Source organism: Anser brachyrhynchus, assembly GCF_964034855.1.
Source record: "Anser brachyrhynchus genome assembly, chromosome: 2".
NCBI classification, from domain to species: Eukaryota; Metazoa; Chordata; class Aves; order Anseriformes; family Anatidae; genus Anser; species Anser brachyrhynchus.
In genome coordinates this window covers 63788402-63813256 of record NC_137695.1, presented here as the reverse complement: position 1 = coordinate 63813256, position 24855 = coordinate 63788402, and the positions used below count along the sequence as shown (strand labels likewise).

The window sequence follows — 24855 nt, the reverse complement described above, 5'->3', positions numbered from 1 at the left end:
TGTCCCCAGCCTCTCCTCACAGGACATACTTTCCAGCCATTTTACCAGCTTTGTTGCCCGTCTCTGTATGCTTTCAAGTAACTTAACATCCTTTTTATATTGTGAAGACCAGAACTGCATGCAGTAGTCAAGGTGAGGCTTCATCATTACTAAATAGAGCAGGAGAATCATCTCTTTTGGCCAGCTGGCTATATTGTGTTTAATGCATCCAAAAATGCAGTTTGTTGTCTTGGCTGCCAGGGCAAACTGCTGACTCGTGTTGAGCCTGCTGTCAACCAGCACCCCCAGATCCCTTTCTAGAGAACTGTTCTCTGGCCACTCATCTCCTAGTCTGTACTTGTAACAAACATTACTCCGTCCCAGGTGCAGAACCTGGTATTTACCTTTGCTGAACTTCATGCTGTTGATAATTGCCCAATGCACCAATCTATCTAGATCCCTCTGCATGGCCTGTCATCACTTGAGGGAGTCAACAGCAGGGGTTGGAGGGGCCTGGATTTGAACATTTGATCTTAAATGTTTTTTATCATAGTGTCAGAAAGTAGGATCTGTCCGATGCATCGTAATTGTTGAACTCCATAAAAATTATTGACCTAAAAGATTTGTAGAAATATTTGCCTTGCCTTTTTGTTTCTACTTATTTCATGAATTCAAAGATACATGCATTCTCAAACAGCAGAATAGAAAATATACTAAAAATAGAGTATGAACAATAAAAAGTTGAAAAGATAGCGTTCATCTTATGCCATTAGTTAATGGAAACAATAAATGAGGTGTTTGCAAGTCAAAATTAGGAAACCCCAACTAGAACTTGGTTTTGAAGACTACGGACATCTGGACCACGAGAAGATGTTCTGCTCAAACTATTTAGAGAAATGTTTAGAATGAAGGGCAAAAAAAGATAAAATGTTAGTCTGAAAAAAACTTATTTTGTCAAATTGATAAGAAAGTCAAAGGCAGGAGATAATAAGTAAAAGGCAAATGGGTTTCAGCATAATATACCTGGTCTTCATTTTTGAAACTAAGATAATGATCAAGTTCTGTTGCTAGGATTTTCTGCTGTTTGAAGAAAGACCACAGTCTTAAATATATAGGAAGATGTAAACTTTTTTTTCCTTTTTAAGAAATATGTCTATTTTTAAAAATACACTTTTGATAAAATTTTGCAATGCAAACTCAGTGGGCAGAAAGTGTTTTTGCCACACGAAAGAAGCTTTTATCTAAATGATATTTCATACTTTTTTCCAAACATTTTGAAATACTGCAAACGGTAAATGAAAGGCAGTAGTAAGTTCTATTCAGCTCAATTTCTATCTAAAACTATATATAAAATGCTTGTTCCCAGTCACACTTATAAGGAAAATTTGCAAATAAGCATCTTGGTTTAGTAAATTTTGGCAGAAGCAGGATGAAATATTTGTGTCATTTGGCTTATAGTAGTAAGTGTATAATATTGGTGCCAAAGTGCCATAAAAGCCTAATTTCAGATCATTAAATAGTTGTGTACCATTATAGAGAAAGCTTTCTGAGGCTGGGTAAACTGCTGGTCTGTCTTTGTGGTGTTTCTGATTCTGTCCCCAACCTCCAGTTTTTGTAGAAAATTACAGCCTAGCTATGGAAAAAAGAAAATAAATCAAAAGGCTGAACATTTTACTACTTTTCCTTATTCCTGTGCACAGTAGAAGGTAGAGATTGATCATTGATATGGCTTTCCCAAGTTGGGAAATGTAATTCAGCTTGCTTTCTCTTAATCAGAAAGCACAGTAGGAGATCAGGATGGTGCAAAAAAGTTTTTTGTGTATTTCAGCCTTGACTTTCAACCTGATATAGCTGTTCATATGATTGAACAGTCAGAATGCTGCTTCATTTAATTCAGTAATGATTATTTTTTAAATATATGCTTCTCACTTTGGAAGAAAGAAAACAAGCATTTATTCAGTTATTCAGTACTTTTAATGTTTGTCCAGGACTCTGAAAGATAACAAACAGAATAGAGAAATACTTTTTTTTTTTTTCCCCAAATTATTGCATTATGTTAGGAATAACTTCAAAAATATAACAGGTGTATCGGGCAAGATGAGTTAGTCTTAATCTATGTGTACTTTATAATATAAAATAATACTGTACACTTGGCTATCTGTCACAATTATGTCGTACTCAGTGTTTTCAGAACAGTTCTCTAAGCCAAATATCAAGCTTGCACTTGTTGCCAGGGTTGTGTCTTTAATTATAAAGCTGTTTGTGTTACAACGTAATTTATATAGTTAGGCAATTCTTAACCTTTTCTATTGTAAATTTAATAATTTTAATTTTCTTTTTTCAGGTATCTCTTGTAGTATGTTTTATTTTGATGTTCGGTAATTCGATGTTATTAACATCATATTATGCTGCATCTTTAGTAGTTATATGGGTAAGTTGTTTAAGAAAAAGAAAATTAATCATGTACTGTTCTGTATGTATTGATATAAAATGTAAAACTGCTGCATTACCAGACAGTTGACAAATCTTTTATGTCACAAACAGACCTTAAAGATATTAGGAGAATAATTAAATACTAAGATTTTTCACACCAAGACCTCTTCCAAAGGGAAGCTGAGTTAGGGGTCAGCTGTCTTCTTTATTTAGGCCAGGTTAAATTTTACAGGATCCACACCATTGTTAACACCATCATAATATTTGACCAAAATAATTATGAAATGAGAACATGAGCAAGAAGTCTTGTTTTAAATGCTTCTTTCTCTGAAACTGCAAATACAGAACAAATGACTGTAACTTACATAACAAAATTCCGTAGAATCATTAAGGTTGGAAAAGACCTCCAAGATCATCTGGTCCAACCATCCACCTACCACCAATGTCACCCACTAAACCATGTCCCTAAGCACCACCTCCAACCTTTCTTTGAACACCCCCAGGGACGGTGACGCCACCACCTCCATGGGCAACCCGTTCCAATGCCTGACTGCTCTTTCTGAGAAGAAATGTCTCCTAATTTTGAACCTGAACCTCCCTTGGCACAACTTGAGGCCATTCCCTCTTGTCCTATCACTAGCTACCTGTGAGAAGAGGCTGACCCCCAGCTCCCCACACCTTCCCTTCAGGTACTTGTAGAGAGCAATAAAGTCTCCCCTGAGTCTTCTCTTCTCCAGACTGAACAACCCCAGTTCCCTCAGCTGCTCCCCATAGGACTTGTGTTCCAGGCCCTTCATCAGCTTTGTAGCCCTTCTCTGGGCGTGCTCCAGGGCCTCGATGCCCTTCTGGTACTGAGGGGCCCAAAACTGAACACAGCACTTGAGGTGAGGCCTCACCAGAGCAGAGTAAGGGAAACTGTAGTTCAAATAGTACACAGTACTATTTGAAGCTATTGAGCCATATTCCCAAGTGTGAAATTATTCACTAAAGACTCATCTCAACATTCGCTATCTTCATTTATACGTAAGAGGAAAAACCACCTCTAACCTCTTCTAGTTTCATATGGTTTCTGCTAAGGGAATTATGTACATGAAATAGGAGATAAGATTGTATAAACAGATCTGCTTTAGCATGCTACAAGTAATCTCAATTTCTGAATCCTTTTGCCCCTGCTAGAAGCATGGGGTGACCTCAGTGATTTTTGTTTGTTTTCTTTTTTGTTTTATTTATATTTTGTCCTTCAGTAAAAGAGTGGTAATTTCTCACCTGTGTTAAGAATTATCTCCTTTCACTACTGGTAGTTGTTGGAATAGTTTTTCTTATAAACTTACTGTACTTGCTTGTAGCAGCTTCTGTAATTATATACTAAGTGTAGTTACATTGAGTTTCTTGCCTATTTTCTGCTTAGAAAAAAACATTTGTTGTTTGTCTGTTATTTGACTGTATATAGTGGCCTCAGTCCATGTCACATACAGACGGGGTTCTAAAAGCTTTTAAGTTCATTCTCTGTTTTTCTTAATGCTGTTGTTTGTCAAGGCATCTTAGAACGGATTTTCTGTGTATCATAAATCAGGAACAATGTGAAACAGAAAAATACTGATTACTTTTTCCCCACTTGTGTTCTCTTGCCTTGTATGAAAAATTTGTGTTATGCTGCCAGTAATTTATTTGTTGCTTCAGAAGGCTGTTGTTCATGAAAGCAGACATAATTGTTTCCTGTTGTCTTTGATTTAAAGAAACTTAGAACTGTATAATATAGAATTTTACTTGGTAAAAAGTAGAGTAGTCGTCCATTAATCATATATAAACTGCAGTAGGAATTTTTATTTTGGCATGTTTTGCCAATGCAGGGTAAAATCACAATACCGTATGTTGATTCTGTTCATTCATGTTTCATGTGTTGATTCCGGAATCTGGTGTGTGGTGGTGTGTGTGTTTATTTATTTACTTTAAGTAGCTGCATGCTAAAGCAGGTGCTTATTAAAATAAAATAAAAAGTCATCTAAGATACTGGAACATCTTCTTGTTATATCTTACCTGGAAATATATTTTCATTTTATTATTAGGGAATTCTGGAACTGAGTCCAAGAGTCTTTAAAAGGTGCAGAAGTCAAGTCTATCTGTGGGTAAGGAATTTCATACATCTTGAATTTTAGAAAATAATTATGACTTTTGTTTTAATGAAACTGAACTAACTTTTGTTTTCTAACAGCAGAAAATCAAGAAATACAGATAAACTGCCCTTTTCAAGTAAATTGTCCCTATTCCTAGGAATTCATTTTAAAATACTGAAGGATGAAAAAGGGCATAAATAAGCATTTATTTCACAAAATTAAAATAACATTCAAATGGCAGCACATTTAATTTAAACCTGTTTGCAAAACCTAAGATCTGTATGAAAATCTCTCTGAAACAGAAAGCAATTTAGAAGAGGCAGTTAAAAGAATAACAGTGCCTGGTGATTTGATGGGGATTAAGACACTACACTAGTGATTCATTAAAAATATGTCCTATATCACCATTCTTTCAGAATATTTTTGATAACATCAAGCAACTTACAATTACATAACTAAGTACAAGAAAAGAGTCAGACTAAAACGATGTAGGGGCATGTAGTTGGGGTTTGAGGGCAGTTGAAATAATGTCCAAATGTGGAGGAAACCCCCAAAACTCTGACAAATAAAATACAACACTGTAGAAAACATGAGAAACAACTTACTGCTTAAGATACAACGTTAACTGGTAAAGATATCTTTAATGGGAGACTACTAAGACTATCCAGGTGCTTAAGACCATTCTCATTAAAATGAATGGTAACCTCTTGCCAAAACTGGATGAAATTCATACAGTTATTATGCAGGCATTAGAATATAAAGGCATTAAAATGAAAAAAAAAATTATAACAAACTGCATCGCGTGTATAACCTGTCAATGTAACTAGTTACCTGTGGTACCAGGGAATTGGGAATGTAGACAGATCTTGTGTCAGGTTTTTAAAACTGAGATCCAAGACATTTGTGGAACTACAGACCAGTAAGTCCAACTTTGTAGAAGAATAAATAGATGAATAAAGTTGTTAAAGATACATGTACATGTGATATAACAAAAGATAAGTCCGATGCAGCCTCTCTAAAGGAAGTCATGCCTGGCAAATGTATTTGACTTCTTTGAAGGATATAGATAAGGGTGTATGGGTGAATGTAATGCACTTGAATTTCAGAAACCTTTTGGGGAAGATAACTAACGGGAACTGTAAAAGAAAATAAGCTCCATGTGATAAGGTGTGAATGTTAGAAGGTAAGAAACAAAGGGTGGGATTAAATGGTAAGTTTTCAAAAGAAGACCACCACCACCCAAATTATATGTATAAAATATTTGAACCTAAATAAGCAGAAAAATTTTGGTATTCTTATGAAAAGTTCTCTGAATACATCATTGCATTTCTGAGCAGGCATCAAAAAGGAAAGTAAACAATGGAAGTTATGGAGAGTGGACTCCTTCCAGAAAAAGCAGTAAATTTTCTTATTTTTTAAACTCATTCTTGCCATCCTAAATATTATATGCAATCTCAGTCAGCATATCTTTCTTAAAAAAAAAAAAAAAAGGCACATGAAAGAATGCCCTCCCCCCAAATGCAAAACGTACCACAATCAAATATAAGAAGAGAGGATATGAAGATAATTATTAATAAAGAATTGCTAAATAGCACAGATTTTAAAATAAGTTAGAATTCTACATCTTCGAAGGTGGAGGTAAGCATAAGAAGGCTAGTGAGTAGAAACAGGTTATAAATACAGTTTATTTGGTGCTCCTTATGTTGGCAGCAGTAAATTTATAAGAGAGAATTATTATATTGTGGAAGCAAAAAATAAAGAGTCAGAAAAGGATTAGGTACCTCTCAGGCATTTAGGTTCATTTTCAGCCATTAAACATGATGATTGAATGCAACCCACAGTCACATAAATATCATGGTTACATTAGGGTAAAGATCAGTTTGCATGTTTTTATTATATTCTCTGTGAATGTATCTGCTGCTGGTCCCTGTCATATGCATGATGCTGAGCCAGGCTTTCCTACTCAGCTGGGCTCGTTTTATAAGGAACTAAGTAAAACGAGACTGCCTAGAATTTTCTCCTTTTTAGTAGTTTTAGTTACATTTCATAAACATGGTATGTAACCCTTTCTATCTCCTTGAAGTTCTATTTTGAGATTATCTTCAAAAGGTACTATAAATCAGCAAATTCCTTCAAAGGTTTGGATTAGTGGGGTAGTACAACCTGATAATTACAGAGAGGCTGATGGTGGAAAATAATCATGGTACACCACTGTATGCAAAACAGATGGAATTGACAGTTTGGCTGCCCCATTTAAAGTTTACTTTGCTACATCCTCTGCTACATTGTCATGTGCAGTGATACAGCCAAAATATCAGTTAATCCAAAAATATTTCAGTTGAACTAAGGGAGGGGGAAAAAAGAGAAAACAAAACATAAAACCATCCAGTGTGTTCAAATTTCAGAAGTGTAACTGGTTAGAAATGATTGTATATCTTGGTGATAACGTAGAGTTTTGAGCTAGTCACTAAATTTAGTAATCTTTCTGAGAAAGGATGGCTTTATTTAAAAGTTTGTTGAGACATGTTTATTTCATTCTGAATGTATTTTTAAGGTCATTGAAGGATGTGCCTGGTTATTTGGGACAGTCACCTTGAAATACCTAACTTCTTTAGCATTTGGAATAGCTGATGATGTACGTCTTCTTTCTCTTATGCAAGTATATGGTGTCTTTTAAAAATATTTTGTCTTAAAACTTTGATTTCAGTCTCTTATTGATATATTTTCCCGAGATTCCAAGACTTCTTTTGCAGAAATGGGAATGGGCTTGTGTATTTGCTTTCTCATTCAATATGAATGAAGACTTTGAGGTTTTATGACCTAAGTTTGTGAAAAGACCAATGTGTTTACTGTTGAGTTGATAAATGCTCTGTGTTTGTTATGAAATTTGGCTTTATAGAGCTCTGTTTATTTTTGGTATCTTTTTCCTACATCTTTATTTACTCTATTTCTTGATTCAATTTCTTCTGAAACTCATTTTTAAGGCAATTCTGAAATGCTTGTTGTAACTAGAACTCCTAATTGCACTTTAGTGCTTTTATTATTAAATTATATTTTTAAAACCCTGTCTATGAAGATGCTGCACACCTAAATGTAGGGGCAAGAGGTGGGAAGCTCATATCTTAAAATATGCATATGCAAACTGTACTCTTGTTCAACCCAGTTGCAGTGGTAACATTCTTTTTCTGCTGCTTTCTGCTTTTTCTTTTGTCTAATCTGTTATGATCAAATATATCATTTAATCTATTCAAATACATTTTTGGTGCATTTATAACATTATTGTAAATTATATAATCTTCTGTTTTAATTTAAAAAAATGATATATATTTACACTACTTGTTTGCAGAAAACAGTTTTTTTTTTTCTTACTGCAGCTCTTTTTTTTGTATTTCCTACCAGGCTCATATAGGTAACATACTAAAATCTAAATTTATTGGCTACAAGGATTTTGATACATTAATGTATACCTGTGCTGCAGAGTTTGACTTCATGGAAAAAGAGGTAATCTGATCAAATTAGATGTTTGTGGAAAAGGGAGCTTTTTGATTTATCTCCATTTATAACTTGAAACATCTGTGAGCCATAACATACTACTGCTGTCGTAAGAATTCTTTCTTTTTTTTCCAAGCGCTTACTGATGAAGTTAGAGATGTTAATGAACTTCAGCTAAATTTAAATGGTTTTATTGCTTTTAAATTTGCTAACACTAAAAGTGTTTTGATTTCATATCTAAGAAGCATGCTTACTTTACTAAAAGAAGTGCTTGTTCAGGGATATATGAAAGGTCAAAGTCCTGCAAAATTAAGATTTTGTGTCTGTCAGTAACTGATGCTGAGTAAACGGAAAATGTGATGAGAGCCACGAAGGTGAAGTAGATTTAGTTTACAGAAAAGTATCGAGGTTTCCATGTGTGTTGTTAGTAGACTTTTCTGGTTCATCAGTATCTAAATGTGTTCAGAACATTTATAGATTAGTCAACCCAGAACACTCGAATTCTTTTGAGATACCATCTACTTCAAGTCTTTGGGTAGTTTGCCAAAGAAAGGGGAATAATTTTTTAATGACCCTAGTATTAAGACCTCTAGTGAGATTGCTGGGTGGAGTTTAAATTTAAGTTTCTTCTAGCTTGTTTTGTTCTTGTTGTGTGTTTATATTTGTTTCACTTGAGGAAAAACTCCTTTATATTATTTTTTTCAAAATGAACATCGATGTAACTCTAGATGACTGGAAAGCAATTAATGCATTGTATTTCCATTGTAGACTCCAGTTAGATACACAAAGACTCTACTACTACCAGTTGTTCTGGTGGTTTTGGGGGTAATCATCAAAAAGGTAAGTGATTTAGTGAATCACCTTTAACTTGAATTTACTTTTTTCGTGTTTCTAAGGGACCAGTATTTATTTTGAGACAGGAAAAAGTTAAACAAAATACAGATTGTCAAAAATATTTGTATACAGTTCTGTATTTCCTTTACATAAGTTTTTACAAAGTTCTGGTCCTGCGTCAGTGAGAAAACTTGCTTTGATGTTAAGCACCAAAAAAAATTCTGTCACTTAGCTGATGAGTACTATAACTAAAGTTTACAACTGTTTTTGTAAATTTGATTATGTATAGTTTGTGTGAAAACAACTTACAGACACAAGAACACAAGAACAGATGGGATAACTGCTAACTGCCTGGCTAATTAAACATCCTCAGAAAGAATTTTTAGGTAAAGCATTGTGTGCCTTTATCTTAGCATTATCTGAAAACGAGATACTCAGGTGTAATTTAATTTAACGAATGTTGGAAATGCTCTATAATGCTTTTGAAAATTTATTCATAATTTTGCTGGCTTCTGTGTTCTTCAGGCAATTAAATATCTTAGGTGGACTTTATCTCATACAGGCCAATATGAAAGGTAAGTATTCTTTTTGAATGTCAAACTGATCTTCCTGCTGGAAGTTCATTTGATTTGACATACACTAAATAGCTGCATTACTTTGACCCTTTTTGAAGGGTAAATTATGTAACTGAATGGCTTGGATGTACTATTTGTAGTATTTTTATAGACTAAGTTTTATCTGCTGAACTTAGTTTCAGACATCTTAGCCCCCCTCGCCCACAAATATTCTATTTCATCATTTATATTTCTACTTTGTTCCTAAATCAGTGTTTACTTATGTGTCTATTCACTTTTCTCCTATAAACAGTGAACACAAGCTGTTTCTTCCCCGTTATTTTTTTCCAGGTTATAAAAATACTTGAATTTCATCTTTAGGAAGGGATCCCAGCTGTATTAATTTTATTTTCTAAGCGTCTGTAATACGTGCTCTGCCTGTTACAGGCATTTGGCATCACTTCTTGAAGTGCTTAAGGGCAGTGAATTTGGCCAATTGCATGTTGTCATTTCCCTAACAAAGGAAATCTTTTTGCTTCCATTTTTTTTTGTCACTAGTCATTTCAGTAATATCTGCTTTCCATAGTCTTAATGGCATATATCAAAATTAAAAAAATAAAAAATTGATGCAGCATTCTGCCCTCAGAGGGTTTTTATTTAAAAAAAAAAAAAAGTATACCTTGTTTTCACTGTATTCACATTTATATTTCCCATAAAGCCAAAACCAGTCTGAGTAAATGTCTGACATTTTGGTAACAGTTCTTTGCCTCTGTTATGTTACTGAGGTTTCATTCTCAAAATAAACTGTTCAACTCTTCTATATGTGAAATAATTCATGAAAGTGATTAAAAAACTGCTATAATTAATTTTCAGATATCCAAGTAGACATAGGGATGGAGGATAGTTCCTAATCTGCAGTGTATATATATAAGCTTCTTAGAAAAAAAAATCTGTACAGGTGCTGACTCTTGCTTACTGTAAAGTAAAAGTGCTGCATCTATATGATAGAAACAAATCATGATTTTTTTCCTTTTTTCTTTATTCAGAGAGGAACGTTTTAACCAGGGTGAGGTAAGATATTTTTTTCTGCACAATTTTATTCATATGTTAATGAGAATAGTTGGCCCATTGCAAGCTGTATTTCAATATTAATGCTGGTAGATGGTTTATTTGTAGCTAATTATTTGCGTCTTTTATTCCATTGTCTTAAATTGAATCCAATATGTCACCAAAATAGCTCTGGAATGCTGAACAGAAAATAATGCTAATTAATGGTGGGGTGGCAGTGCAGGATAGGAGTCCTTTGGGCTTTTGCTGTACCAGTGCAGAAAGGCACTGATTGTGAAAATGCCTCTGTGATTTACCACAGCACTTCCACAGGTGATGTAGATTCACTGTTAGGAGGGCTGAACTACATGTCTGATGCCTTCTGTTTTTTTTCTAACAAGTTGCCTGTGGTAGTGTGAGTAGCCGAGATTATAGAATCATTTAAATCATTTAGGTTGGAAAAGACCTCCTCTAAGATCATCTGGTCCAACCTTTAACCTAGCACTGACAAGTCCACCATTAAACCATGTCACTAAGCTCTACGGTACACATCTTTTGAAGATCTCCAGGGGTGGTAACTCAACTACTTCTCTGGGCAGCCTGTTCCAACACTTCGGAACAGTGAAGATTTTTTTCCTAATATCCAACCTAAACTTCCCTTGGCATAACTTAGGGTCATTTCCTCTTGTTTTATTGCTTGGTGCTTGGGAAGAGACTGATCCCCACCTTGCTTATAGCCTCCTTTAAAGTAATTATAGAACATGATACAGAGTAGATACATGATACAGGTGTAGAGTCTCCCCTGAGTCTCCTTTTCTCCAGGTTAGATGACTATATTTGCTTCTTCCATCTCATACGTCAATATTTTAGGTATTAGACAAGGTATTAGCAAGGTCTCTTCACTTCTATAAAGAGATAATATAACAAATTTTAGCTGTTTCTGCCTGTGTTCTAGAATCTTTTGAAGAGCTAGCCATTTCTCAAATTCCTTCTAGTTTTATTGTTAATGTTTCTCCTGCTGTTGTTCCATACTTTGACAGACTAGACGCACTTTTAAAAAAAAGATGACAAAGTTCTGTTCACTATCTGAAATGTGAAGATCTTTACTTTCACTTTGACTCTTTTTCAGACAAACTTGTCATTTAAGCTATACTGAAAATGAAGTTACAGTTTTGAGAGAAATAAAAAGTATGTAAATACAATTGTTTGTGGTTTTGTTTGTTTATTTTGCAGGTGGTATACCATGCATTGCAGCTGTTGGCATACAGTGTCCTAGCGATTTTAATCATGAGGCTAAAGTTGTTTTTGACACCACACCTGTGTGTTATGGCTTCCTTGGTGTGTTCAAAACAGGTAAGATTTAGTGCTGCAGCTATCTCAGTACTTACACTATTACCTATATATTTATTCTAAATCAAATTTGTGTGATTGCTGAATCTGAGTATCACAGTTAAAAATAAACTAAATTAAGTTGCCTGTCTAAAAGTATGATTACATGTTCCTTTTTCCCCTCACCCTAAATAAAATAAGCATCCTGTTTTATGCAACTTGTCCAACTGCATTACTATACAAATTAGTATGCTGTGCATTGAACTTGAGCATAAAGAGACATACAATGGATTTTACTAATGCTGTTGCAAATTTTTATTAGCTATTGATTTTATCCAGAACATGTTTGAATTAGTTTATGTTGTGTTTTCACAGCTCTTTTGAGCTTACAGCATTGCACTTATTCTTTCCAAAAATGCGGTTTTAAGTAGTCTTTCATCTTGAAAATATTTTAGCCTTAAAAATCAAAAGCCATGTGCCTAACTCAGTGTACTAGGTTTGGCTGGGATGTTAATTTTCCCTGCAGCAGCCCATACAGTGCTGTGCTCCACACTTGTAGCTAGAACAGCAGTGGTATCACACCAGTGTTGTGTCTGCTGCTGAGCAGCGCTGGCACAGCATCAGGACTCCCTCTAACCCTCCTAGGCAGTGGGCAAAGAAGTGAGAAAAGAACATCACCAGGGCAGCTGACCTAAACCAACCAAAGGGATATTCCATACCATATGATGTCACACTCAGCAATAAAAGGTGGAAAAAGGAAGATGAGGGGAGGGGTGGGCTCTCGTTGCAAAAACATCTGTCCTCCTGAACACCGGCTACGTGTGTTGAGGCCCTGTTTCAAGGACATGGTCAAGCATTGCTCATTTGTGGGAAGTAGAGAGTAATTTCTTTCCTCTGCGCTTCCATACAGCCTTGACTTGTTTTGTTTTGTTTTTTCCCTTTAGTTAAATTGTTTAATTAATAATAATCTTTCCTTAATAATTATTTTTCCCCTTTTATTAAATTATCTTTATCTCAACCCGTGAGTTGTTCTTTCCTTTACTTCTTCCCCTCCTCTTCTAAGGAGGGGGTGAGAGAGCGATAGTGGTGGTGTTGAGCTGCCTAGCATGGTAAAACCACCACGCTCAGATGTATTTTTTCTAGGCTGAAATCAACCATAAGATAAAATGTTATTTTTTTTTCTGGATTTTAAATATCTTAGAATTGCCTTTGTGTATTGGTATCTATGTTTTTGAGAAGTGAACTTGATTGAATTTGTATCCAGGTAGCTGCTTTAGAAGCTTTGCAATTGTGGCAAAAGGGAAGCAGATAGGAAGGTGGCTTGAAAACTGTGTGAAAAGCTGGGCCCAGAGAGTGCTGATTAAGAGAGATGAAGTGGGACTGGAGTTCAATAACTTGTGCTGTACCCCAGGGTCAATGTTTGGTCCAATACCGTTCAACATCTTCATTAATGGTCTGGATCGTGAGGCAGAGTTTGCTGATGGTACAAAACTGGGAGGAGTGGCTGGTACATCGGTTGGGTGTGTTGCCGTCCAGAGGGACCTCAGCAGGCTGAAGGAATGGGCTGGCGGAAACCTCATGCAGTTCTACAACAGGAGCTGTGAAGTCCTGCACCTGAAAAGGAACAACCCCAGGCGTCAGTACACGCTGGGAGCCAAACAGCTGGGAAGCAGCTTTGCAGAAAAGGACCTGGGGATTCTAGTGGACACCAAGCTGAACATGAGCCAGCGATGTACCCTTGCTGCAATGGAAGCTAATAGTATCTTGGGCCACATTAGGAAGAGCATTGCTAGCAGGTCAAGAGACATGATACTTCCCCTCTGCTCAGCACTGTTGAGGCCACACCTGGAGTGCTGGGTCCAGTTCAGGGCTCCCCAGTACAAGAGGGACATAGAACTACTGGAGAATATCCAACAAAGGTCCTTTAAGGTGATGAAAGGCCTGGAACATCTCTCTTCCAAGGAAAGGCTGAGAGAACTGGGACTATTCAGCCTGAAGAAGAAAAGGCTTAGGGGGAATCTTACCAATAAATACATACATAGATATATATAATATTGCATGTGTATATGCTCACAGCTGAATGGAGGTGTGCAGAGAGGATGGAGCTGCTGTTTTCAGTGGTGTTCTGTGACAGAACAAGAGGCAGTAGGCACAAACAGAAAGACAGTAGGTTCTGTCTCAACACGAAAAAAAACACTTTTTCACTATAAGGGTGACTGAGCACTGGCACAGGTTGCTCGGAGAGGCTGTGGAGTCTCCATCCTTGGAGTTACTCAGAAGTAGCCTAGACATGGTACTCGGCAACATGCTATAGATGGTCCTACTTGAGCAGCTGGTTTGGACTAGATAACCTTCAGAAGTCCCTTCAAACCTCATCCGTTCTGCCCTTCTGTAGGAAGTGTCATTTACATAAAGTATTCTACAGGAGAGAGTGAAAGGTCATGATTAATACTGAGCTGGACTTAAAAAGAGAACATGTTAAGGAGTTGAGCACTGTGGGTGCTAAGAAATGTTATGAACATAATACAAATGAAAGGAAAAGAGAAAAATGTTTGACAGAGTGAGAAGACTAGCAGTGGTTGGGGAAGACAACCGGGATTGCTTTTAAAAAATAAGATAAACAAAAATAGTCTATTTTATTCTGTTGTGATTTCTAGATAGCATCTACAATATAAAAGAATTCTGTCCAAAATTAATTTGTTCTTAATTATTATTGTTTTATCTGTGTTTTTTACTAGAAGAAAATCAATGGGCTTTTCTGCTCTGTTATTATTGAAAACAAGTGGAGGAAGTTTAGAACTTGAAATATTTCATTTTGTGCCACAGGCCTCAAAGACCTCTTACTCTTAGCCTTTTGAGAACTGAAAATCAATAAAATTTGAACTAATTTTTTTTTGCTGCATGTAGAGAAATAATTTCTGAAAGGTAGGAAAAAAGTACCTTGCAACTGGTAATGACTGAAAGATGAGCTGCCAGGAGGCCAATAGGAAGCCAATATGTGGCTACCTTTGCTTTTTTTTTTTTTTTTTATCACAAGTTAATTGTTATTGCAGTGAATATCTTCATTTGGTATCTTTTCTTTCTTTTTAAACACCTGAGTAATGACACCACAGTAATTCCTCCTGGATCATGGTGGTTTTTTGTTTAGTATTGCAAGTAAGGTCATCATTCTAGTTAATGAAATCTGGTGCTTTTAGTAATCATTATGTTTTGGATCTTAGAGGATGCCTCACGTTATCACTGTGTACGTTTTGGAAGAAGGACACATTCAGAGTATTTTACCACAATTCTCTTTTCGTTTCAGGTTGTATAAATTTTCAAGGATTTAGTTTAGGTCACTGACTTTAGTCCAGTCTGTCAGTAGAAAGGATAGTGTTAAAAAAGATAAATGGGAGAGAACAAAAGGAAGCAGAATACGTTTTGCCTTGCACTCAACTGCAGCTTGGCTCTTTAGTTGTTCTGCTGTTGTTTCCTGTGTTTGTAAAGTAAGCCTAAGATTCTCAGGAACCTACCAATCTAAATGATCACCTGTTCCAGGAGCTGTCCCTTTTGGACCCAGAATAGCTCATGTCCAGTGAGTTGATCTCCTTTGAAGCATCCTGAAGGCATAGTTGGTTTGAAAGAAATAGGCCTTGAATGATAAGAAAGTGAAGGCTTTAGACTGCTGTAGTTCAGATAGTTTTTTGGTACAGGAGGAGGTAAATGACAATCTGCCACATGTGACGAGGCCTGTAATTATCCTGGCCCTGTCTTGGGCCTTAGGAGAAGTCCATACCCATGTTCAAGAGTACCCCACTTTAGGTGAACAATGGATGTAAAAATAAAAATACTTTTCTACATATATTCTCTTATTAGTGATCAGTCAGCCTGAGATGGACATTTGTGAAAACAACAAAAACAAGCAGAAGACAAGACGTAGTCTGTAAATGGGAGAGTATGTTGTATTCTTTCAGACCATTGCATGAATCTGTGTATTCTCTAGTACCTCAGTGATGCACCTTGTGGCACCTGATGGGCAATAAAAATGTTATTGTTTGCATGCATTTCCTCTTTCTGTTAGGAGGAATTAATTATTCCATTCTGGGTGAAATTTTGAAAGCAAAGAGAAATACCTGGAGAGACTTAAAGACATAATGTGTTTTTTTAGCAAAAACAAGTTTTAAAAAAGATTTGCATCAATGTAATAAATTACATGAGGAACAGCATCCTGTAAAAAGAAATGCTTTGCGCTGTGTATATGTTCAGTCTTTCTGGGATCTGTATATGAACAAAATAGTGGCAAATACAGATACTTATAACATTACTGAGGTTTTTCAAGAGGATGATAGGAATGTGGTTTGGAAAGCCATGGAACTTGATAAGGAAAGTGCAAAGTTCTAACATGTTCTTGAACTGAGACTTCTGCGGTTGTTTGTGAAAAAGGAAGTTTGTTCACGTAGAATGGCACACGAATTCATTTTGCTTCATCTTTCCAGACCTACACAGCAGTCAGGCATATTTGGTATATTAAGTTTCCCTGGATAGTGCTGTTTTTGCTAGAGTGTTTAGCAAGTATTTGAGAATGAGAGTAGAGTACAGTGCATTTTTGGGGAGGTGGCTTGGGAGATCTAAATCATCTAAAATATTTCAGGGATAATTTATAATAAAAATAACACACTACTGTACATTGACTGCATGTTCGATGTTTTTGAAACCTAAATTCTTCCAGTTAGCAGTAGCTTAAATAGTTTATACATGTTCATCTGATTTAAGGTTTAGTTTAAATATGGATGAGTTGAAGTGGTTTTGCTCAAACTAAACTCGAACATAGCAAATTTGGTACTACTTAACTACCCATTTTACCTATTTGAGTATTTGCTCAAAGCCTCCAGCATATAATCTGTAGAGAAAAATGCAAGGGCTAGCTTTTCCAGTTCAAGAAAGAGAAGGATAGGATATAAAATAACGTTAGCCTTCTAACTCCAAATTCTGCTTTTCTGGTGTATTTTCAGAATTTTGCAGTACTGGTTGTGCTTACTGATTTAAGTAGGAGATAAAATACTGGATAAGTGTACTTAGCATTATTTAATTGTCTCTGCCTGCAGAATTTGACATTTGAACTAGAACTTTAAAAGCTGCATTAATGTCAATTTTCATATTTTGTTGTATTACAAATAAATGCACAACATTAGGTAAACATAAATACTTAACAATGAGGTCTCACTGAAGTTTAGTGGAGAAGCAATAGCAGAGGTGTTTCCTACTGTAATACACATTAACTTCCTTATAGAGAAATAAAAATTAGTTGTGCTGCATAAAAAAATACAGAATTGTCATCTAGGAATTAATCAATTCTTGCATTTCAGTTATTTGGATGGCTCTTCTGTAAAATCCAGCCCAAAACATTGGTCTTTGCTATTTTAGCATTGATGGCAATAGAAGGATCAGCAAACCTTCAAACTCAGTGGAACATCATGGGAGAATTTAGCAATTTGCCACAGGAAGAACTTCTAGAGTGGATACAAGTCAGTACCAGACAAGGTATAGTATTTAATAGCGTGTGATGTTCCCCATTTACTGTGAGATGTAACTATAGAACTTAATATGGTAAATAACTGAAGAGGTATTGCTACTATCTGTGCCTTGGGACTATCCAAAAAAAAAAAAAAGGTTTAGTCATGTATACTTTTCCACGCAGAAGCTGTCTCAAATGAAAAAATTATATATATAAAAAAAGCTAGTTCGACTCCAGCCTACCAGCTTGGAGGTTCTAACCACTGGAGTAGTGTATCTGCAACAAAACTGCTTTTACAAAGTCCAATTAAAGCAGGTTTTCACTTGCATGACTGGTTCTGTATGTGTGTCCATGCTTATCATTTGGCTAGAAGAAAATTTGAAGTGGCTGTGTTGTGCTTGCTCCCATTCTTTTACGGAAGAGAATAGAAGTGTCAGAAAACTATTTGGGACCAGAATAGTTATCTTTTTAGCAAGAAAATACATTCAAGCCAAAGAGGACTGACATTCTGTTGCTCATTTAACAGTGCTGTTAGAAGTGACAAATGAAAAAAAAAAAAAAAAAAAGACCTTCTCATAATGAATACATTACACAATCCAGAAAAATAAGATCTATTAAAGATAAGATTAATAGTAAGGTATTAAATCTCTGTTTTTAGATGTCAAGGTTTAAAAAAAAAAAGAAGTGATTTTGTGCATATCATGTGGGTGCCATATAAGGCTTTTTCAGAGGAAGTAAGTACCTTTTCCTCTTCACACTTTATTTTTCTATTATAGTATTACTAATTTAGGTATTTGAAAATTTGTTCTGTGTTTTTACTGTTTGATTCTTAATTTCGAACATACCTTTCATTCTGTTTTTCAGATGCTGTTTTTGCAGGAGCAATGCCTACAATGGCAAGTGTTAAATTGTCCACGCTTCGTCCTATTGTAAATCATCCTCATTATGAAGATGCAGCATTAAGGTAACTATCAAAGTTGAGGATTTTTAAAATTTTTCACTTAATATTCTTAATGTTGATAATATAAAGTAGGAAAGGCATCATGTAATATAGAAAACTTTGTTAAAATACCCATAAAATTTTAAGTCAGATTGAAAACATGCAGTAGTTCTTCAGGATTTATGTTCATCAGAGGGGATATATTGCAGGATAGATATGACTTCAAACTTGCATACAAAAAAAAAAACCAACATGATTATGGAACTGGAACTGACATGTAGTACTATATCCTTTCATCGTTCTAGTTACCCAAACACTGCAGGCAGACTGATGTTTTTTTCTCAAGATAGCCAATCCATTTATTCCTATCAACTTTCTGTGAAAAATAACTTGTCATGATAACATGTCTAACTGTAGAGATATTAAGACTAGTTGAAACTGATTTTTTTAAATGGAATTACCGAGTCGTGTTCTTTGTTATTTTCAAAATCAGGATATTTTTTCTAAATGGAAATTTATTTATCTGAAAAGGTCATGCATTTTTTTATTTTCTTTCTTAGTTTTAATGTCATATAATCTTTTCTTTTGGTAATTTGATAAAACTGGATAAAAAAACAAACACAACAAGAAAACAACAAGGTAAAGAGAAATAAGAAGAGGTGTAAATACTCATTTTACATGGCTTATGTCCTTAGTTCTGTATCTGACATTAAGTACAAACAGACAGGACAGGGCATGTTTGGGGAAAATATGCTGGAGATGATACAGTATCAGAAAATGATCAGGAGTTAATAAATAAGGTCATGCTCTCTGCAACGAAAGGAGAGTATTACTGGATGTTATAAATAGGATCATGGTTAGCAAGTGATGATTTTGTTAGATTCAGTATGCAGACCTCAGAGTGAACATTTGGTCTTGCATTCTGCATTTTAAGAAGTCCAAACAAAGGCAAAGAGTATGACCTTTTGCAGAGGGACTGGTCAGATAATTTCTTCTGATCACTTCTAGGCCAGGCAAGTTTGTTTTGATGTCTTTGCATCTACCATGGAATATTACATTTCAAATGCATCGTTTTGATGTTTTTACGTTTTCTGCTCAAAGTAACCATGGATCTTGTGGCAAAGTTGTTTCCTGATACAGAAAAATAAAAAGACTCCATATTTATTGTTCTGGGAACCATTACATTTGTGAAGGAATCATCATATTAAAGCTAATGTCACTGAAGTTAAACTACAGTAAAAGTAAAGATGTAAAAAATAAAATATAATAAAATAAAATAATCTAGTATTAGCCTAGTTATCTGGTGAAATAAAAAGCTTTCCTGTGCAACCTAAAATTAAGGCTTACATTTTCATCCTATGTTGTTTAGCTTACTTTTATCTTATTTCTCTTTTTGAAGGGCCAGAACTAAAGTAGTATATTCCATGTACAGTCGAAAACCTGCAAAAGAAGTGAAAAGAGAATTAATAAAATTAGGAGTGAATTACTACATTCTAGAAGAGTCATTGTGCATAAGCAGAAAAAAGTGAGTAACCTCTTTCTCACAAGAATGATACACCAGTCAAATATGTAGTCTGAGATCAAGCAGTAGCATTGAAATATTGATCTATGCTTTATTAAAAGTGCCCATAATACATTTTTCTCCAGCTTCTCCATCTATTAATAAGTATGATCAACTTTATTGATGTTAGTAACTTTTTGGTCTTTGTGTGCACCTGAAAAGCTGTGTTCTGTGTATTTTTAAATTTTACTGTAAATTACAGCAGTTTGCAAAGGAAACAATAAATTATTCTGTGATGGCAAGAAGAGATGTGCGCATGTACTAAAAGCCTAATATGATTGAAAGGTGCAGAGTAGAAGACAGTTTGAGTACCAAAGTATCATGGCCATTGGTTGTCACTGAAAACTTTGTCATATTTAGACTGTCCATAAGAAAAAATGATGACATTTTTCTTAAGTTCTGTTTTGAGCCTTTAGGACATCATCTAGATGGATTCATTTCATTTTTATTCTAAATACAAAGAAATTCAAGTTGTTACATTTCTTTGATATTATCTTATTTACCAAATTTAGGAAGTTTTTCAGTGATACTGACGCTGAAAGATAACTGTACAGGGAATTATTAGTGGTTGTGTGTCTTAATAAAAAAGCAAGGAGGTAATACTTTCTTAAAGGTGTTTTTTAAAGGTGTCTTAGTTTTCTTTAAAAATGTCAGGAGTGTGTTACCCTTTGTTTTATAGAAAGTTTTAAGGGTCCCTGGTGATGTATATTGTATAATGTAAGTTGTTTTGCCATATATGCTGCCTCTTCTGAATTAATTGTTATTAATTACATAACCACAAAAGCAACCAAATTTTATACATTCTAAATACTTTTTCTTGAATTACTAACATATTTATTGATTTTATAATCTGATCATTTTAAGTATAATTACAAATTTCAAACAGAAGGCACAGTCAAGTATTCATAGAAAGGTTTATAAAATTGAGTTCAGCAAACTAAATGTTTTTTTTTTTTTTTTCTGATGGCATTTCTTTATTTCTCTTTTCATTTTAAAAAAATTTTAGGCCTGGTTGCAGTATGCCGGAAATTTGGGATGTGGAAGATCCTGCTAATAGCGGCAGAATCCCTTTATGTACCCTGATGAGCAAGGATTCCAGGCCATATTTCATCACAGTATTTGAAAATAGCAATTACAGAGTCTTGAAGATTCCATATGAGTAACATTTTAATGCAAAGAACCACCAGTCTTTCAGCTTTTTAAACAAGTAACTGTAAGAATTCTAAATCAGAAATACCTTTTTTACTAGATTTAAAATGGAAAAATGTGTATCTTATTTTTTACCATTTTAAGTGAATTCTGATTATAGAAATATCTTACACCCAACAGTTTGGATTTCTATTTCAGGGTCAGTCCCTTGAGATTTGCTATGCAAATGATTATATGTTTGCACATTTTATTGAACACTGATCCAAAAGGAGTTAAAATCTATGGAAAGTAACTCCGTTCTCAAAACCAATGATATTGTGAAATGGGACTGTCAGAATGTCTTAGCAAAGCAAGTTTGTTTAAAGCTTTGGTGCTACCAGCTTGGAACAAAGGAATGGTGCTATAGCATCTGGCATCGCATTTCTCATGTTGCTTTTATTACCCATTTTATTATTCTGGACAAGGTGATACTAGAAATTCTCTTAAGTCGCATAGTTTCACTAGTCGTGTGTGAGAGAAGTACATTTTTTGTGTGAGAGAATTAAGAACATTGTTCATTTTGAATCACTTAACACATGCTTTTAAGCTTGCTTTTGAAATGCAAAACTTTGTAAGTGAACATGAAACTTTGTTATTTAGGTGCACGTTCTTGAAACCTTATTGATATTAAAAATGAAGACTAAGAAGGGTAACATTTGGAGCGAGCAATAGTTTAGCTTTTCCATGTCCAAGGGTTTTTAGCATTCTTATGCATTCAGAATAAGCTGGCATAATATAAATGGAATTTTTAAGAGAAAATGCTTTATTCAGGAAAAATCTATAATAGCCTTAGAAACATACTAAAATAAATCCTTCACTGCCTTAACTAGACCTTCAGCGCCTAACGTGATAAGAAATTATTTTCAAAATTTATACCCCATTTTCTTTTCCCCTGTATTAGATCCTGTCTGGATTTTATCATCAGCATTAAAGAAAAATGAAATTTAACCCAGTTCTGATATGAGTATAGCCAAACAGTTGGGGGGGGGGGGGGGGTATAATTTCTCCAGCAGTATTAGACTGGTTCTTCAGTTTTATGTCATCTTGGTGTCACACCAACATTATAGGTAATATAGGACTTAAAGAATTCACTTCCCAGGATACCTAGTACAAGGACATTCTTCAGTTGTTTAACTGATATAGAATTTTTGTATATTTATTGTTATGGGAAAATATCACAGTAATGGTGATTCTACAGTTCAAGGTTTCTAAAGTCTCGTGTTTCTCTATATCATTCATTCTTGGTTTGTTTGCTGTTTTTTTAGTAGTTGTTGTTCATGCATCAGTCATGAGTGGTCTTTTACAGCCCTAAGAGCATCTAATAATATTAGATGCTATAGGAATGGTATCTACCACATGTATAACAGGAGCAATTAAATGGGAACCTCTGATAAAGTAGTAGTGTAACAGCTGATCAGTATTCTGAGTCGTCTTATTTTTTTAAAATCTGTTTTATTGAGAGGGTGAGGGAGAATGGTTGAAAATGCATTAGCTTTTTAACTTTTACAGAATAGATTTTGGAAAAATTTATATAAGGAAACTATCAAAAAAAGGGCTTTTGGGAAGTCACTTTTTAAAATATTAACTGAATTCAAGGAAGCCGGAAAAAAAAAATCTTTATATAAACATTGTGACTAGTGTTACAGCACAAAAAGGTACTGTATTTTTATGAAATTTATGCCAACTGTTGATGTGTACTTATATGTGGTTAAATAAAATAGAAAAAGATGGAAGTTGTTCTCATGTTTCTAATGGACGTTACATTTCTACTCTTATGTATTAAAATGAAGTTTAATACAGTTGCCACAGCAGATATAACTGAAGCTGAACCCGGAACTAAACAATACAAGGAAGTGTTTCAGATAATTAGAACAAATTCAACTTATCTCTTTCCAGCCTCCAGATTATGTGGAATATTGCTGCAGGTAAATATGAAGACAGTGAGAAAATGTCACATACTATTTTACACCCAAAGTGAACCTGGAAGGTAATTCAAAATGGTGCTTTTTCGAAATTTCTAAACTCAGGTAATCTAGAATGAAACCCAACTACAGGTAGACTGAAGAAACATTTGAAAGTTAATGTTCAGAGATGTACTTCAGTAAAAATGTGCCTTATTTGACGAGAAGGCTGTTAGTGAGTACATGGCCAGACTGTTCCAGTGATGTTTATTTGTAAATTTTCATCTTATGTTGAGTGCCATTGTACTGACGCTGTCTTTGAACCAGTCTTAAATCTAAATAAATATTCTATCTGTTAAGATGATAAAATCTAGTAAAGGAAATACAAGTTAAAAAAAAAAAAAAGTAAAAAACAAAACAAAAAAATATATGATTGTGGGGAAGAAACATGAATTCATGAATTGGGTGCATCCTATCATGATTTCCTGGTTATCTCAGTAATTTGTTCTCAATTCCAGGGGAAAGAATTTAAGTTTAAATAATTCTACATTTTACACATAGGAGCTCCATGTTAACATTATGCTTATCACTGCAACTTGACCAGAAAATGGAAGTCTGAAATATCTTAACTGTCACTGAAGTTGCTTTTCAGTTTACAAGGTCCTGATCAACAAAAGTGTAACTCAAGCTCATTTTTAAATATGTGCTGTCCTTGGCATAATTTAGGCACATAATTGGAATGTTACAGTGCCTGAAAACAGTTTCTGTGGATTACATTCCAGTAATATTTAATCATATAGATTTATCTATTGGAGTCTGAAATACTGCTGGCTTTGAGTGTAGTAAAATTCTTCAGCACAGTGGGCACAATTACAATTTAGTATCAAACTGTTGATAACTGTGGAAACAGTAACATTTAACATGAGGGCAAAATGAGGAACCTTAATGAAACAAAGATGCTAAGCCCTGTTTAGTACTGCCTAGCACTTCCTCATTCTCATCTACCGTTAAAAAAAAAAAGAAAGGCTTTGCTTTTGCCTTTTTTTTTTTATTTCAGTGAAATTTAGTGAAACTAAATCAGTCAGTATCTCTTGGACTCTTATTTTATATTATGGTTAAGATGTCAAGTTCTAAAGCATAGCTCTCAGTACTGTTAAAGCGATCAAAAATGCTAAGTACAACTTGAGACCTGCGTTTTCTGGTTACATTGCACAGTTTCTGTAAATGCTGTTATTGCATCTACGCTGCAAAATGTGAAGGACTGCAGTGAAACAATGTTATTTTTAAACCCAGAAGAGTAAGGTGCTCTTGAGTCATTACAGCAACTGGACAAAAGAACAAAATCCAAACTAATGCTAGTGCTTTTCTATGTCAGCTTTGTGATTGTACTGTGAGTAGGATGGCAGATGTGGTGTGAAAGGAAGACTTAACTCTGTTAACAATTAAACAGTCTAAACATTAAGGAATTACTCTTTCAGTGACATTAAGATTGTGGGTGTAAAATTACACTTCTGAGAACTGGTTAGCATTCTGTGCACGTAACTGCATTAATTGCTTGGGCACTGAAACCTCTCCTAGTGCTATGATAAAACATTCTCAGCTGTAGTTAAATGACATGAACACTTCAGAGCAGTTCCAGTATGAAGTCAAAGCAGAACAGTGGGATAAACTGTCTGCAGCATAGCTTTGAACTGACCTGTTTGGAGCCAAGCAGGAGGATTCACAGGGTTGGGCACTGGCCTGTGTAACCAGGTAGTGCTTAGGAACAGCTTTTAGCCAGCTTGTCTGGAACAAAGTTAGTTTTGCTATGTGGAAACAGAAGGCTGTCATCAAACATCAGAAGTTCATGCAGAGCAACGCAATACAATTTTCTGCAACTTGCCAGAAACAATGCGAAACAGAGAAACAGTACGAGCATGGACATTAATAAAAGTCAGTTAGCTGGTATGTTATCTCAAAAGCATAGCTGGGTGTTCACAAAGACTGAGC

The 24855-nt window shown here is 34.9% G+C and overlaps 2 protein-coding genes across 8 annotated transcripts in view; one reads left to right on the top strand and one right to left on the bottom strand.

The window, feature by feature from the left end:
- DPY19L1 (dpy-19 like C-mannosyltransferase 1) overlaps positions 1–22701 on the top strand; it is a 71768-nt gene extending 49067 nt beyond the window's left edge. For all 6 annotated transcript variants that reach the window (XM_080581792.1, XM_080581789.1, XM_080581790.1 and 3 more), the window contains 12 exons: positions 2324–2410; positions 4479–4538; positions 7081–7161; positions 7926–8027; positions 8787–8858; positions 9378–9427; positions 10453–10477; positions 11687–11806; positions 17128–17302; positions 18141–18240; positions 19616–19741; positions 20784–22701. In XM_080581792.1, the coding sequence (XP_080437918.1) occupies positions 2324–2410; positions 4479–4538; positions 7081–7161; positions 7926–8027; positions 8787–8858; positions 9378–9427; positions 10453–10477; positions 11687–11806; positions 17128–17302; positions 18141–18240; positions 19616–19741; positions 20784–20940 (1155 nt within the window). In that variant the 3' untranslated portion in view covers positions 20941–22701. The remainder of the gene's footprint in view (positions 1–2323; positions 2411–4478; positions 4539–7080; positions 7162–7925; positions 8028–8786; positions 8859–9377; positions 9428–10452; positions 10478–11686; positions 11807–17127; positions 17303–18140; positions 18241–19615; positions 19742–20783) is intronic.
- Positions 1–24855, bottom strand: part of SEPTIN7 (septin 7) — a 594594-nt gene that overhangs the window by 425998 nt on the left and 143741 nt on the right. The window lies entirely within an intron of this gene.